The following is a 17,104-nucleotide window of genomic DNA, read 5'->3' as shown; positions in this document are numbered from 1 at the left end:
GGTGAATGAAATTAGCCCCTCAAAAAAATTTTTTTTTCCTATTTTATACTTATTTTCTATTAATTCGTTTGTTCATCATTTGTTCATGATTGTTCACTGTTAATAATTGTTTGTTCTGCATTTATTTATTTAAAAATAATATTTAAAAATATACCTACAAGTTAGCCCCTCTAATGCAATTTTTAATATTTTTTCATCCTTAATGACTCGTAATTATTCATTTTCGATTGTTCTTATATAAAACACGTTTGTTCTCTTTCGAAATTACTCGTTTTTTGTTTAATTTACTATTTTTATTAGTTGAATAAATGTATGCAAAATATGTGTACTGCGCATGCGTCAACTATAATGCCTAAACTTTCTACGCGGTTTTAATCGTGAAAAAAAAACAAATATAAATCCTGAAGGAGCAATTAATTGGTATACAGTTTAATTAAAAAAATTAAAAAACAAATAAATGAAATAATGTGCATTGGCGTTAAGTTAGACCAAATACATTTTTACTATCCTCTTACCTATCGTATTAAAATGTTATTTTACTAATGTTAGGAATATAATTTCGACTGTGTAAAAAAGTTATTATAATGTATACCTATATTATCTCTTGAAGCTGCTGCAACGGCCGCAACGCACCATCGTGGTCAGGGTCATCCGTGGTTATCGCACCATCTCTTTCGAGGCGGCGTGTGTACTGGCTGGGACGCCGCCTTGGGTCCTGGAGGCAGAAGCGCTCGCTGCTGACTATCAGTGGCGGGCTGACCTTCGTGTCCGGGGCGTGGCACGTCCCAGCCCCAGTGTGGTCAGAGCGCGGAGGGCCCAATCTCGGCGGTCCGTGCTGGAGTCATGGTCCAGACGGCTGGCCGATCCTTCGGCTGGTCGTAGGACCGTCGAGGCGATTCGCCCGGTTCTTATGAATTGGGTGAATCGTGACAGAGGACGCCTCACTTTTCGGCTCACGCAGGTGCTCACTGGGCATGGTTGCTTCGGTGAGTTCCTGCACCGGATCGGAGCCGAGCCGACGGCAGAGTGCCACCATTGTGGTTGTGACTTGGACACGGCGGAGCACACGCTCGTCGCCTGCCCCGCATGGGAGGGGTGGCGCCGTGTCCTTGTCGCAAAAATAGGAAACGACTTGTCGTTGCCGAGTGTTGTGGCATCGATGCTCGGCGACGACGAGTCGTGGAAGGCGATGCTCGACTTCTGCGAGTGCACCATCTCGCAGAAGGAGGCGGCGGGGCGCGTGATAGACGCGCAAGCCCGCCGCCGTCGAGCGGGGGCCAGGGAGGCGGATCTCACCCAAGTCCTGGCCCTCTAAGTGTTTCGGGTCCCCTTCATATGTCGGTCTGGGGACCGGCGAAAGGTGCCTAAGAAGACGACGTGCAAGCTGCTCTGCACGCGTTTTACGCAAGAGCAAACGGGTGATGGAAGGCCGGCTATCCTCGACCCACGCTGGTTCTGACCCAGCGGGGTATTCCGTAGGATAACCCATTCTAACCGGCGCCATCTAGCCGGGCTCCGGATAGCCTGCCGACCGAAAGGGCTGGTGGTAGTGGCGCCGACGACCGCCAGTCCGGCGTCCCGAGGGGAGGGTGATGGGAGAGATGTGCTCCGCACTAAACGCTTCACTTTCCCCCCTTTGCCTTTTTATGGGTTCTGTCTCATGCGAGGTTCGGACGCGGGTTGTTGAGCGACAGGAGGTTTTAGTCAGTTCGACTCCGACATGCCCCGCCTTCCATCCCCAGGGGAGGGCGGAAGTCCGGCGATTTCCTCCTGACCAAAAAAAAAAAAAAAAACTCTTGAAAGATAAATAATGAACATATTTACTTATTTGTTTATATTACCTATGTGAACTCCCTATCTTTTTTATACCTTCATAACGATAAGTAGGAGTATGGAAAAAATGTATTTGGTCTAACTTAACGCCAAGGCACATTATTTCATTTATTTATTTTTTAATTTTTTAAATTAAACTGTATACCAATTAATTGCTCCTTCAGGATTTATATTTGGTTTTTTTTTCACGATTAAAACCGCGTAGAAAGTTTAGGCATTATAGTTGACGCATGCGCAGTACACATATTTTAATAAAATTTCAACTAATAAAAATAGTAAATTAAACAAAAAACGAGTAATTTCGAAAGAGAACAAACGTGTTTTATATAAGAACAATCGAAAATGAATATTTACGAGTCATTAAGGATGAAAAAATATTAAAAATTGCATTAGAGGGGCTAACTTGTAGGTATATTTTTAAATATTTTTTTTAAATAAATAAATGCAGAACAAACAATTATTAACAGTGAACAATCATGAACAAATGATGAACAAACGAATTAATAGAAAATAAGTATAAAACAGGAAAAAAAAATTTTTTTGAGGGCCTAACTTCATTCACCTCCTGATGGAAAACAATCTTTTTTTACTTCAACTCAAAATGTCAATTTAAGTTTTTTTTTAATTTTCATCAACGGCTGTACGATCATAAGTCTATCATTCCTAATGCCGGCCACTGACATGCGCGCAAATATTCTTGGAGGGCCGTCAAACATTCATTAGCAAACCTAGCGGCTGTGCAAATGGGTTCGCATACTCAATTTGCGAACCCGTTTGCGCTTCCTCCTACACTTGTTTACGAATGTCTCACGAATTTCTCCTCCTTTTTAATTCGTCAATAGAACATTGAAAAGAAAAAGAGTTTTGAATTCTTTCCCAGACATCATTAACAGCCATGCTATTTTTATGGGATTTCTTTTGATGAAGATACGCTACACAGTAGACGTCACGAACTATGAAAATGGCGATACGTCCGTTACCTTCGCAATCGTCGGCGCAACTGGGCAAGCGAATGTGTGGAAGACTACGCGAAGGATCGAGGCTCGCGCGCTTTGATGTCTGTTAAAAAACCGACACAGCTTGGAAAACCACGAAGGCAGCGAAAACTTTGCATAATCATTCGCAAATGTCGTCCTACACTTGCGGGTTTGCGTATTCGTGCGCATGTGAGTGACCGGTGTAATGCCGGCCACTGACATGCGTGCAAATATTCGTACATTGTACGAATGTTTGCGCGCATGTGAAGGGCCGTCAAACATTCATTCGCAAACCTAGCGGCTGTGCAAATGGGTTCGGTACTCAATTTGCGAACCCGTTTGCGCTTCCTCCCACACTTGTTTACGAATGTCTCACGAATTTCTCGTCCTTTTTAATTCGTCAATAGAACATTGAAGAGAAAAAGAGTTTTGAATTCTTTCCCAGACATCATTAACAGTCATGCTGTTTTTATGGGATTTCTTTTGATGAAAACGTCACACACGACACAGTAGACGTCGCGAACTATGAAAATGGCGATACGTCCGTTATCTTCGCAATCGTCGGCGCAACTGGGCAAGCGAATGTGTGGGAGACTACGCGAAGGTTCGAGGTTCGCGCGCTTTGATGTCTGTTAAAAAACCGACACAGCTTGGAAAACCACGAATGCAGCGAAAACTTTGCATAAATCATTTGCAGATGTCGTCCTACAGTTGCGGGTTTGCGTATTCGTGCGCATGTGAGTGACCGGTGTAAGAACACAGTGTATGCAGCTACCATACAAAAAATATATTTCACAGATGCCTGCAATCGTGCTACGACATTTACGAAAAGCTTGCTTAAAAAAGCTCCGAACAATAACATTAGGGCCGCGTCACGTAAAATTTCCAATATTGAATTATATGAAAACAAAAATGAAGCGAAATGGGATGAAATTCATTAATTTGTGTATTTAATGAAATGGGATAAAAAAGGTAAAGTCAATCAAAGGTAAAGTCAGGTAAAGGTAAAAGTCAAAATTTTAACAATATATTTCAGTGAAATGCAGACCACTTATGAGCTAGCCAGCCCAAGTGATCGTAAACTTTTATTTTTATTTTTATTGCAGACATGTGGACGAGCTCACAGCACACCTGGTGTTAAGTGGTTACTGGAGCCCATAGACATCTACAACGTAAATGCGCCATACACCTCGAGATATAAGTTCTAAGGTCTCAGTATAGTCACAACGGCTGCCCCACCCTTCAAACCGAAACGCATTACTGCTTCACGGCAGAAATAAGCGGGGCGGGTCCTTTAATTAAAATGTTTGTCTGATTTATCGGCGTTAGGGCGTTTTTTTAGCCCAAATGAGTAGGTACCACCTTTGTCTATTTGTGTCGCGAAGAAATCATGCGTTTCAATTTGATGGACGATACAGTCGTTATGCGATATAGTAAAGAGTTTAGACCTCAAGGTATGTTGGTATGTAAGGGTGGTAGCGTTCACGTTGTGATAGCTTGAGTTTCGGTAATCTGTAAAATCAGATGATCCGCCAGCTCGTCGAAGATGATCCGTCCTGAGTCCGTAATATCAGTCGTGAATCATAGCATAGCTGTGCTTGTATGACTATTTAAATTTAAAATAATAGCGAAATTTTTGCAACTTTACAATAACGCCAATAAAAGTTTTTTTTTTATTGCTTAGATCACAGCCCAACTGGTGTAAGTGGTTACTGGAGCCCATAGACATCTACAACGTAAATGCGCCACCCACCCAGAGATATAAAGTTCTAAAGTCTCAAGTATAGTTACAACGGCTGCCCCACCCTTCAAACCGAAACGCATTACTGCTTCACGGCAGAAATAGGCACGGCAGTGGTACCTACCCGTGCGGACTCACAAGAGGTCCTACCACCAGTAATTACGCAAATTATAATTTTGCGGGTTTGATTTTTATTACACGATGTTATTCCTTCACCGTGGAAGTCAATCGTAAACATTTGAGTACGTATTTCATTAGAAAAATTGGTACCCGCCTGCGGGATTCGAACACTGGTGCATCGCTCATTACGAATGCACCAGACGTCTTAACCTTTAGGCCACGACGACTTCAAACTTACCTAGATATTGAGTGTATTATCCATGTTAATATATTCATATTAGACAATTTGGCGGGAGCGCGAGGAGTGAAGTTGTGTGAATTATTTTATTTTGTCTATTTAGTGTTTCTTCAGGTTTAAATGTGAAATAACGATGGTTTATTAATTTTTTAATATCTATGAAAGTGCATACATGTGGGGAGGGGAAATGAAACAAATCCGCTGTACGTAACCTCTTTAGGATCTTTCAAAAAGTCCATTGAAAAAATGGCAAATGAATATGAAAAATGATGAAATGAAATGAAGATGATTGATTTGAGACATTAATCAACTGGGATGAAATCAAATGAAATGAGATGAGATGATATGGAATGAAATTTAATTTTGGTACAATTTTTCCTTCGTACCATAGATTATACACTTAAGATTATACACATAATAAATTTCCGTAAAACGTAAAACCAATATATTATCTCAAATATAAAGTGTTTAATCCTTCGCTAGAAGTAATAGTGTTCTGTGGTTTAATCTATGCGTAAAACATGGCAAATTACAATTGGGGACTTTTTGGCGGGAACGCGAGGAGTGAAGTTGTGTGATTTGTTTTATTTTGTCTATTTAGTGTTTCTTCGGGTTTAAATGTGTAATAATGGTGGTTTATTAACCGTTTAATATCTGTGAAAGTGCACAAATGTGGGAAAATGAAACAAAGCCGCTGGACGTAACTTCTCGGGATCCTCCAAAAACTCCACTGAAAAATCTTAGTAAATGACCACCATTTTACTGAGATTAGATTTCATCTCATATCATCTCATTTAATTTCATCCTAGTTGATTAATGTCTCAAATTAATCATTTTCATTTCATTTCACTCCATAATATCATTTTTCATAAAATTAAGAATATAGATTAAAATAAGACATGGCTTAAAGGCCTCAGTTACCAGGTCATAAAATCTCTTAAAAAAAAAATTACAATTGGTACACAAATTTTAGCGAGCTAAACAAATCAAATTTTATTTTAAACTTACAATAATAATATCTACTTATCAAGATATAACGTTAAATCACAAAAAAAATATTTGCAAAGCATACCAACGTCATTTGTAGATGATTATATTTCATGAAAGGCATTGCATATGTGCATTAAGTACCTATCTATTGTTATCTCCATAAAAGTATTGATAACATAACCGAACTGCGGTACTATCAAAAGTTCATTGTTTTCTGTGAGTTCCGCTTCGAGCACGCAGTGGCATTTGCATTAAAAGCACTGTGTTGGGTGCCTTATTCTGTATTCAGATAAGCGATTGTTATTCGCGGGTAATTTGGAAATATATATCTTGTGAAACACTAATGGTGACTTTTTTATCTATTTCATTTGAAATTCATTAGTAATCTTTTCGAACAAAATTAAGCCACCCAACTCATCATACTTTTTCGAAGGATCGGCTTAAACTATCTCTTTTTTTTTTTTAATGTAAATTATTTTAATTTATTTTTCCTTTCAGGAATCCAAACAAATGGATGTACTGTCTGTGTTATTACATTTCATTTTTCCAATCAAAATGTTACTACGACTCTATTCATTTTGCATTTTGATGGTGGATGTTGCTTGGGTTGTGTTCAATGCAATATGCGCAACATTTCAAGCTGCATATGAATTGTTCAGACCGCCACCATTGAAAACTGTCAGATTGGAAACTGCTATGGTGAGATAAATTTAAAACATATTTTTTGTTTATTTATTACTTATTAACTGTAACTATACTTGAGACCTTAGAACTTGTATCTCAAGGTGGGTGGCGCATTTTACGTTGTGGATGTCTATGGGCTCCAGTAACCACTTAACACCAGGTGTGCTGTGAGCTCATCCACCCATCTAAGCAATAAAAAAAAATCGTCAAAAGTCTTAACTGATTTTAGGTCATTGGCTCCGGAAGAGGTGTTGGACGACAAATAGCTATGCAACTTGCAGATCTAGGGGCAATAGTACTGTGTATTGACATCAATCATCAGAATAATGAAGATACTGTGGACCACATCAAACTTAGAGGTGGATCAGCAGCCAGTTACATTTGTGATGTTACAAGAAGAGAGAAAATAGAAGAATTAGCAGCACAAATTAAGAAAGATGTTGGTTTTGTCAGCATGTTGTTCTATTGCTGTGGTATACCCAGCCCTAGGTCTTTAATGACACAACCACCTCAAGATATACACAAAACATTGGATTTGACATTGACATCATATTTCTGGGTAAGTTACTTTATTGTTTCTATAGACCCATCAAGATCCACTTGATTCACTTGCAATCAATGCCACTCGTGAACAAAAGCTAATCTTTAAGGGTTGCTAAGTTCAATAATGTAACATTAATTAAACCTAAAAAATTTGAACTTAGGTATTTAGTTTTTTGTGTGTAGTGAACTATTAAATTTTTTCCATAAATTTAACTTCCAGTTGTTACATCAGCTGGATGAAATGGTCTTTTGTTAACATTTAAGCAAGTCAGTGATTTCTGTAGTTGATATAGATACCCTCATACATGTATAAATTACATTACAATATTTTTTTAAAACACAATTTTCCTTGCTTAATTTTTTTTCAGCTCATAGACAACTTCTTACCAGAAATGAAAACCAGAGACCACGGGCACATTGTGGCTTTGACTTCTGTAGCTGGTCTCAGCTACATAAAAGATAAGATGCCGCTCAGTGTTGCTCAGTTTGCAGTGCAGGGGTTAGCGGAGTCGCTGATGGAGGATCTCAGAATAAATAAGATTGATAATGTGCATGTGACATTGATTCACATATATCCTTTCATCGTGAATGATGAGTATCACGATGTGAAATTAAGGTGAGAATAATGGTAGCCTTTTGTTTATAATAGATTGTGAAATATCATTGCAACAAATTTTTTGAGAACCCATATACATTAATGACCTTTCTGGCACCTAGGAGATGGATTATTACAGTACAAAATCTACTTTCAATCAATTTTACATTATTCAGTTTCAATTTACACAGTACTCTTGAACTTGAAATATTTCTATCTTCGTGAAAAGTTAAGATATGATAAGATATAAATTGTTATCTTAATTAGCAAGGCTTAAATTAATTTTTAACATTTGAAGGATACCCAGCTATTTCGGGACTATATCACCTGTAGAAGCAGCATCATCGATCCTGGACAGCGTCAGGAGGAACTACCCGGAAGCATCAGTTCCAAAACATTTGTTATGTCTTGGTCATTTGTTACGTATTCTACCGCGCCGAGCAACAGTACTAATAAGGGACTTACTCGACACAGGTGTTGATTTTGCTTGATGTTACTAATTGATAACTTTTGCAACTCACTTGAGTTCGGTGTGACTTGTTCACAGTATGGCATAACGTGAAAAATAATTATTTACTAATGTAAGGATATTAAAGAAAGTTTTGTCCCGTAGAAAAGGTCCTTTCAAAATTTATGAGTTTTTTAATATATATTTTTTACTTTTAGTTCCATTCAAAGAATATACATTTAAGGGATTATCTTATTTATTTCAGTAAGACTATTGAGCGAATTAAACTCAAACAATTTCAACATCTTTTTTTATTTATTTTGGTCTTAAGTAATAATATGTTTATAAATAGTTTACTAAGAAAAAAATACATTTTTTTTTATGTTAAAAAAGAAATTTGTTTCCTACAAATTTCATTTAAAAGTACTAATGTTGTTAAATCCTGAGTCAAGAAGGGTGTTGATAAGACTGAGATTGTTGTTTATTTTTAGATAGAATGAATTATATAAAAAAGATTGATAAGAAAATTATGGAAATAAAGGAAGCCTGAGGATTGATATAATGAAATTTATTTTGTAAATTTATGAAAAGTACCAATAGTTTAGTATGAAGATAATAATTTTATTAAGAAAATTACGGCATGAATTCTTAAACTTTTGTGAGGTCACATGTTAATTTTTACTGTAATACATATATTTATCTAACATCAAAGCTGTCTTTAAACAAAACACCATATCAAGAACTGTCTGCTTTGGAAAATTGGACTATTTATTATTTTATATTCTCGACTGAAGCTACTAGAAATACATAAAATTACACCTTGTATACACTGTACACTTCATTATCATGGTGGTGAAAATGTTAATAGGATGGTAATAGTAATAAGTTAACAACTATTTTGCAGAAAAAATAATGGAAAATGAAATACAAAAAATTAAGTCTACAATTCTGTACGTATCCGATTTTAATTTTCACAAAAAATTGGTCATGACCCAGAACCATGACATCATTTCGCAACTACTGACCATAGGGAAACTTCTGGGCTCGTACAGCCACGAACCCACGTCTCGCCAATCTCTGCGGTGAAGGCAAGATGAAAGATCGAAGTGTTAGTTGATTAAGCGCATTGGCTCAACTATAACTTTCATATCTTTCAAGTTAGATCTCATGAAGCGAAGTAGAAGCAGGTTCATGACACCGGTATCGCGCAGAATTACAGCGAGCGCCATACCTTACCATATCAGTATTATAGTTGTTTCAATGTCCATAATTATGTAATTATTTCCTTACCGGCAATTTTATTTTAATAATTTTTTTCTCAATTTATAAGATTGTCTAAAGGCTTTATTTCATCTCAGAGTCTGTTCCATTTTACATCATACTCAAATAACACGATGTATTTGTACAGAATATATATCCGTTCGTTCTTCATTGCCGTTGCTTATTTAAGAGACGAATCGAATAAAAAAATATACAACTCATATGTCAAATGTCAATTATATTGTCATTCCAATGAAGTAGGAAACCAAACTATATAGGTCTATGTGTCATTCGCACAAGAGCGACATCTGTCTTCGTCTTGAAAAGTCTGTTTCGTCTTGTTTTTTTGTGCTCGTTCGTGATTTGTTTCAGTGAATTGTCCTGTTAAAAACGAAATATAATTAATTTTGTACTAGTAACCTGGGCTTATAGCATATTGTATTAAGAGAGTTAACTAAGACCTTATTGTGAAAATTGTGCTTCTCCTCAAAGGTGCAAAAGCACCTAGTTTCGGTGAGTATTGCTTTGAGTTATCGTTTCATTCATCGCCTGACATCAAACATTCTCGATCGATAATAGAAAACTAACATTAAATATATCATTTGATTTGTTTTTATTAAGTAATATTAAACTAAAGATATCAAAGTACGTACAGCGATTACAAAATCAAGGTGACCCATTTAGAAATCACGCGAAACACCACTTTCCACCACAGTACGTAGGTATATGGAGCTCCAGTAGGTTTTCCATTGCAAACATATTGTCTCACAAAACATGAAGAATTAATTGTATTGTAATTTAATTTGAATTGGTGTGTATTAATGTATAATCGTAAGAGGCTTACCTAGATCAAAGTTTGCTTAAACTTGCGATATACGCAAAAAAATCGAAGTTCAAATCATCACACGAATAACTTTGAAGTTCGTGTAAAGGTTTTTCCTGCATAGTTTGCTGAAAGCTTATAGGAATTTATTTCTGATTTTATCATTATTTTTTTACAAGTTGTGTAAAATAAAATGATGTTTGAATTACTATTAAAAAAACTAGGCGAAAATATATCGTTTTTATAAGTAATTAAAAAAATTGTTTATTGTACATTCGAAGCAATAATAAAAATAAATTAAAAATACAGTAAAAAAAATATTAAAAAACAAAAACAATTTACTGTTACATATATACTGGACAATTTAAATTGTGTAATTAAATTAAAATTATCAGAATTAATAAATCTACTTGCATTTTTTCAGACTAGAAAATTAAAGGTACTCTCAATCCCGCTACTCCTTACCTGACCTTCCAACTGAATCCTGATGTAATCTACCTACACCTTTCTTTTGTGTTACTTTTGTGTTCTTTTGTGTGCACTTTAAAAAAAGGAGGCTTTTTATTGAAACCATAATATTAAAAAAAAAAAATATTATTCCATACCTAATATGTATAATTAAAATAATGAATAAATTAAGTAGAGAGAATCTGCTAGCTCTGAAATAAATATTCTAAATGACCAATCAATTATTTTTTTGATGTTCCTTGTTACTGAGAGCTTCAATTTTGCATATGATATTTTAGAAAAAATAAAAACAGAAAGAATAAGAATACAAAGAGAATACTTTTTATACACATATTAAATTTCAATTGGATTATTCAATATCATGGAAATAACTTCTTTTCTGCACTGAGAATTTGGATTTTGTCATAGCCTATAAAGTTATTTGCATTAATACAGATGATAGTTGATGCACAAAACACAAATGAAACAAATTGTTAGACCTCAAGACACTGTTAGTTCTTTCTTTGTGCAAATAATTACAAATAACATTAATTAAAAAAAAAATAGACTAGGTAGTATAATATTCAAATATGTCAACAAATAGCACCTTAGTTGTTTGTCACCACGAAAACTCTTCAAGTATAAGGTACATAGGAAATTATACAATAAAAATAATAAACTTGTGATAAAATAGTAGCATTAATTATTTACATGCTTTTAATCAACTTTGAAAGTCATTTTATTTATAAATATATGCATTTTAAATTCTGGGTAGGCAGCGGCTTGGCCCCTGGCATTGCTGACGTCCACGAGCGACGATAACCACTCCCCATCAGGTGGACCGTATGCTCGTCCGCCTATACAAGGACAATAAAAAAAATCGTGATGTGTCAAAAATTCTTATTGGTTTTATTAAAGCAGTATTTTTAATCCATAGTAGTGTTTCTGATTTTAGAATGCCTGCATCTAAAGGATTATTGCCTAAAAATATTTTTAACATAGCGGCCCGCTCTGGCTCCGCTCGGGTCTTGGTCAATGGTGTAGCTTCCAAACAGTGAAAGAATTTTTCAAATCGGTTCAGTAGTTTCGGAGCCTATTCAATACAAATAAACAATTCTTTCCTCTTTATAAAATTAGTATAGATCAAATACTTGTAAGAACTTCAGCATTTATTCTCAATTCTATGTTTTGTCTAAAGTTGGTCAACGGAGTATTATGGTATTGATTTCAAATGTATTTCCTAATGGAGTTTCTGGTGACTGGTAAAATGTCTCCGTTATTCGGTTGCTTTCATACCATTCCTCGTTTTTTGATTAATTGCTCCTTAATGACACTGAGCATTAGCGTTCGTAATTTATTGTTAATTCGACCGTCGAACGTTCATTTTTTGAGGATTGCGACCATTTATCGAGATTATGATCGAAATACATTCATTAAATGATACGGATTCTGTACAATTGTAGAGTATATTAATGAAGTTTCTAAAATGTGTACGAAATTATTAGAATCTAAATTAGAACTTCAGTGTGAAATACGAGTAATATACAGGGTGTCCCAGAAAGAATGGATAATCCCGAAACACCTCATAGTAGAGCTATTGGGGACTCAAAATAAAAAAATAAATAAAAATATTTCTTAGGTAGTACCCGAATTACGTGTTTCAAACAAAAATCATAATTTTCCATACTACTGCGCGTTCCTGTAATATAAAACAGCTACAAACACATGAAATCCATAGGGTTTTTGTTGTTATATATGTTATACATGTTATATATGTTATACATGGACTATACCAATGGATATGCACTAAACCATATGAGTAGCTATTGTAATTTTTTGTAAAAATTTAACTTAAATTTTAATCATGAAATGTAGTCTTTTTATTTGGGTAATTAATTTGGGTACTACCTAAGAAATCTTTTGTTAATTTTTTTATTTGGTTTCCCCAATAGCTCTACTATGAGGTGTTTCAGAATGATCCATTCTTTCTAGGACATCCTGTATATTAAACATGCATTCGGTAATGGAAAGGTTATACAGTATATCCTCCCGATCCACTAACGGTGCTTCTAGGTACTTCAAGCACCGGTCACCGTTCTCGTCGAACCCGTCGCTTGCGACGAAGGGCTCGACGAGTAAATTAACTCTCAGACACAGCCCACTGAGTTTCTCGTCGGATATTCTCAGTGGGTCGCGTTTCCGATCCGGTGGTAGATTCTGCGAAGCACGGCTCTTGCTAGGGTTCGTGTTAGCAACGTCGTCAGGTTTGAGCCCCGTGAGATCACCTACTAGTTAGGGTTACGCTGGAATAGCCTCTCTAAGCTACCAGCTTAGGAAGGAAAAAAAAATATACAGTATAACTTAACCCTGTTTAAAGCCTTAGATAAATTATAAGCTGACCTTATTCTAGAGTACTGGGCGGTGCTTGTTGTATTCCTCTATACAGAGCTATATTGTAGCCCTCTAACAATGCAGCAGCATAACAAGAAAATACATATAATTTCATCATCATTCATATCCTAGCCTTGTGCGGGTACTAGAAAACGTTTACTCTGGATTCGATTGGAATTGATAGTAATCGGCCTATCTTGTCGTGCTAAAGGTTCGCCGAGAGGCAGAGGCATTTTCAAAGAATGCCCAACGAGACCTCTTCTAATGGTTTTTGTAAGGCGTAATGTCCAAGGCGAACTTCTCTGTTGCCTTAATCTTAGCTACACAATGGCGAGTATGAGGCAATGTATTACCGATCAAAATACGTTTCTCTGTGTCTTTTGTCAAAGAGCACCAAAAGGAGGTACAATTAAACGAGAGACTGCTGTATTCAACAGGTAAGAAACTATCCTCTCTTGATATTCCATAACTTATTATGTGTGTGATGTCACAGCCATGACGTAAATGAAGCCAACACGGAGACACATGACACAAAACTGTCTTGACCGTGCATCGAATTGAAATAGCCTAGCTATGGAGAGCTCAACATACAATACCAAGCGATTGATTCGAGTCAGTTTTTTTTTTCAAGTATTTACTCGATTCTACAATCAAGAATTAATTCAGAAAATACAGTCACTTGAGTCGTCTATTATCAAAGGTAGCAATCTGTGCATTTGGACAAAAAATACAAATTGATTTGAATATAATCGTCTCCTTCAAAGAATACGGTTCAAAACCTGCATTAAATAAAGGTTAATACTTAACCTGTTATTTATCTAAGATGTCGTTCAGAAGAGTTTTGTGACTGCCAATGGAATACAAAGTCAATAATTCGTTTTTCTGATTTACCAATAATTGTCCAAAAGTCACATTGCCGGCTTTGATAATAGTCGACTCACTTATTCTATACCACTAGTTAGAAAGGTTTTATTTGTGTGGCATCCTAAATCGATTCTGACCAACGACAATGTTTAATTGTGTAATTGGGGAACTCGTTTACTTTCACATAAGCATTAAGTTAATGTGTCACTAAAGCGGTTTTAACGTGTGGCTTCACAAAACTGTTAAAAGTACTCAATTTACGAGACATTATTGATATTATCGCTTATGTATTATTTCACAATTGTCTAAAGTAACTGTGAACAGGTTTAGTGATTGAAAATACTCGAATAATGAGATTTAAAATTTGTAGCAATATTCTTTGGTACAAGTCAAAATGATTTTATAAATTGTTTATTATGATTGCGAATAGTTTTCTATAAAATGGTGGGAAAATGTGATAAAGAAATATATGTGGAAATACAAAATTAAATACCATTCTATAACTGGAGTTTTTCTTCTACTGAAACTCCAGATTCTATTCACTGAACGTCCTTCCAGAGTCTTATACTAAAATAGTTAAACGTATTATAGTTTGTAGTAGTGATGAAATTAGAACGATAGGTTTGTCTATATATTTTTTCTAGAATTTATAATGATTGAGTCTTTTTAGTAATTTTAGCTAAACAAAGGCATAAAACAAAGCGCATATTATTGTTGCCTATGAAATTCATCGACGATCATATCATCTAGTTGTTTTGAATAAGTAGTTAAATATTTAATCAGCTGTATTCTGTATCTTGTGTACACAAGTCCCAATAACACGTATTACGATGTATCGCAAGTTTAAATACAGTTTAGCGTCTTATTAAAAGTCTAGTCGAGTTTAGACCTCAGCAGAACCTTCTGTATCCATGATTGTTTCCTTGAAATTGTGATTAGTAACAAACTACGCATCTCAATTGCATAGTCTATTTTCGAGGCTATGATACACTTGAGACGAATCGATATCGCCATTCTGCGTAATATTAAGCGTATACCATAGATATGCTTTGGTGGCAAATGAATTATGATTTTAATAACAATAAATATATAACTGGAAACAAATTATGCAGGATCATCCGGCCGCAAATTTGGATTCCCTGCGTTATAGGTACCAGAGACTGACATACATCATACCTATATATGTTTAAATATATACATAACGGCGGCAGAGCAGAGTCCATAATGCCTGGTCTTCTAATAGTGGGCGTCGTTGGGTAATGTCGAAGAAACGAAATAAAGTAGTTCAATCAGTCAAATTATAATGTCTAATTAATTCACAAGACACGCTCTTAGCAGCGACATAACTTATAAGTAGGTAGGGCATAGAAATTTGAGGTAACTTTTTCGCTATCGAGAACGTTAAAAAACTCGCACTAAGCACAGTGCGCCCACAAACCTCTGGAACAGCGCAACAGTCAGAGTCGGATCTTAGACACCTATTTTAATTAGAAACCCATTATATTATTCAAACATGTATTTAAATGAAGATTGAAAAACTCATTCTGCTTGCGACGTGATGGATGGAACATACCACACGCGATCTACGCAGCGGTAAACTGTAATTTTCCGATCAGTCACGAAAGTGGAAGTCATGATACGTTGGTAATCCGTATGTTTCTAGAACTTATGTTTGCAGGTCACTGGTCATGCGGAATGTACTGATGCAGCATATTTATGTATATAAATATGTACGTATATTGCATATGCGCGAAAATTATACTTAGGTAACATGATTAAGTTGTGGCGTAGCATTCCATATCGAGGGGTAAAAGGCGTGTGGCGTTTTAAGCGACATTTCGCTTAATACGCCACATTTATCTTTGTAATTAAAGGTGCGTTTTTTTTTGTATTATTATCAACAGTTCGATGTTTCTAATTGAACTTCAATTAAGCTTACTCCATTCGTATAGCTAAAGAAGTTTTTTGTTATGATATTTTTTCCAAATTTTAAACTTCAAATGGCTCTGCTGTAAAGTTGGTAAAATGTCGCTTAAATCAAATAACATTTCTTCCTTCAATATGTCGTCCATCTTTGTCTATGTCATTGTTTTCATTAAAACAGGGTGAGGTCTGCGAATCTCCACAAAAGGTTAATATTCATCAGATTTCCAATAGGTACATATATATACATATGATGATTATATTATGGTTTTAAACGTAAATTCCTGTGACATGAAAATATTGTTAAAATTACGTATTGTTACGTGACATATTTACATATTTAGTGAAAGATGATGCGTTTTACACTGACATCTTCTCGCTTCGTCCTGTGGCAGCTCGGTTTGAATTACTGTATTAGAGTGACTCAAATAAAATTCTGTTAAATTTTTATAATAACGTAACAAGTATCGTTGTGGCTATACTGAAATAATAAAATTACGCTCGGAATTTTTTCACTAGTCTGGATTTAACGTATCCGGTACGTGGTCTGATATCTTTATATATATATTTCTTCTGTGCGTGTGTTTGTCACTGAACTCCTAAACGGCTGGACCGATTTTAATGAAATTTTCTGTGTACCTTCAGATGGATTCGAGAATGGCTTAGATTTACTAATCAGCCCGGCAGATGGCGCTGCAGTCGGTATCTAGGTTATTTATCTTTTCTAGAAATAATGTATATGGCAAAACAACGTTAGCCGGGTCAGCTAGTGTTGTTATAGATATTGGCCGAATGCATGGAATAGGAAAACGATGAATGAAAAACAGACAATTATATTTGTGTGATTTTTTTATCGTGCAGATGGATGAAAGAGTCCATGCTAACCGCCAAAAACAATTTATAGAAGCTTAGAAGTAAATGAAATTGAAAATTTAATGGTATGAATTCACAAATGAACCAAATAGTGGATTTTTGAATATAAAACAGAATTATGTTAAGAATGCGCATAAAAACACGAAATTAATGTTTCTTTTTATTTCAGAAAAAAAGACTTGGTTTAGTTTTTTTTTAAAGATTTTATGGCCCGGTAAAGAGACTGTTAAGCCATTTAGTTATTTAATTTCTCACCATAGATAATATATCAGACATTTTCACGATATCCCCTGGGCTATCAACGATGTATAGAGATCGTTAATAGAAGCGAGCGACGATTGAGTAAAGAAAAAC

General features: G+C 35.5%; 2 protein-coding genes across 8 annotated transcripts in view; both read left to right on the top strand.

The window, feature by feature from the left end:
• The first annotated feature begins 5,449 nt into the window (after positions 1-5,449).
• On the top strand, positions 5,450-8,736 carry LOC733110 (epidermal retinal dehydrogenase). Of its 3 annotated transcripts, none has more exons than XM_038010828.2 (5): positions 5,450-6,115; positions 6,398-6,598; positions 6,813-7,142; positions 7,495-7,742; positions 8,020-8,736. In XM_038010828.2, the coding sequence occupies exons 2-5, from the start codon at positions 6,410-6,412 to the stop codon at positions 8,210-8,212; spliced, it is 960 nt and encodes a 319-aa protein (XP_037866756.1). In that variant the 5' UTR covers positions 5,450-6,115; positions 6,398-6,409; the 3' UTR covers positions 8,213-8,736.
• A 375-nt stretch (positions 8,737-9,111) lies between these two features.
• LOC105842463 (uncharacterized) overlaps positions 9,112-17,104 on the top strand; it is a 193,485-nt gene continuing 185,492 nt past the window's right edge. For all 5 annotated transcript variants that reach the window (XM_062668541.1, XM_062668539.1, XM_062668542.1 and 2 more), the window contains exon 1: positions 9,112-9,942. The gene's annotated coding sequence lies outside the window, so the exon portion shown is untranslated. The remainder of the gene's footprint in view (positions 9,943-17,104) is intronic.

This window comes from Bombyx mori, chromosome 5 (assembly GCF_030269925.1).
Source record: "Bombyx mori chromosome 5, ASM3026992v2".
Lineage (NCBI taxonomy): Eukaryota > Metazoa > Arthropoda > Insecta > Lepidoptera > Bombycidae > Bombyx > Bombyx mori.
This window is presented reverse-complemented; position numbering and strand designations above follow the sequence as displayed.

Excerpts from the sequence above, each read along its gene's own strand:
- LOC733110 (XM_038010828.2), top strand. The coding sequence starts at position 6,410 with ATGGATGTACTGTCTGTGTTATTACATTTCATTTTTCCAATCAAAATG. Across the intron at positions 7,143-7,494 it reads CATTGACATCATATTTCTGG|CTCATAGACAACTTCTTACC; the intron begins GTAAGTTACTTT and ends ATTTTTTTTCAG. Across the intron at positions 7,743-8,019 it reads TATCACGATGTGAAATTAAG|GATACCCAGCTATTTCGGGA; the intron begins GTGAGAATAATG and ends TAACATTTGAAG.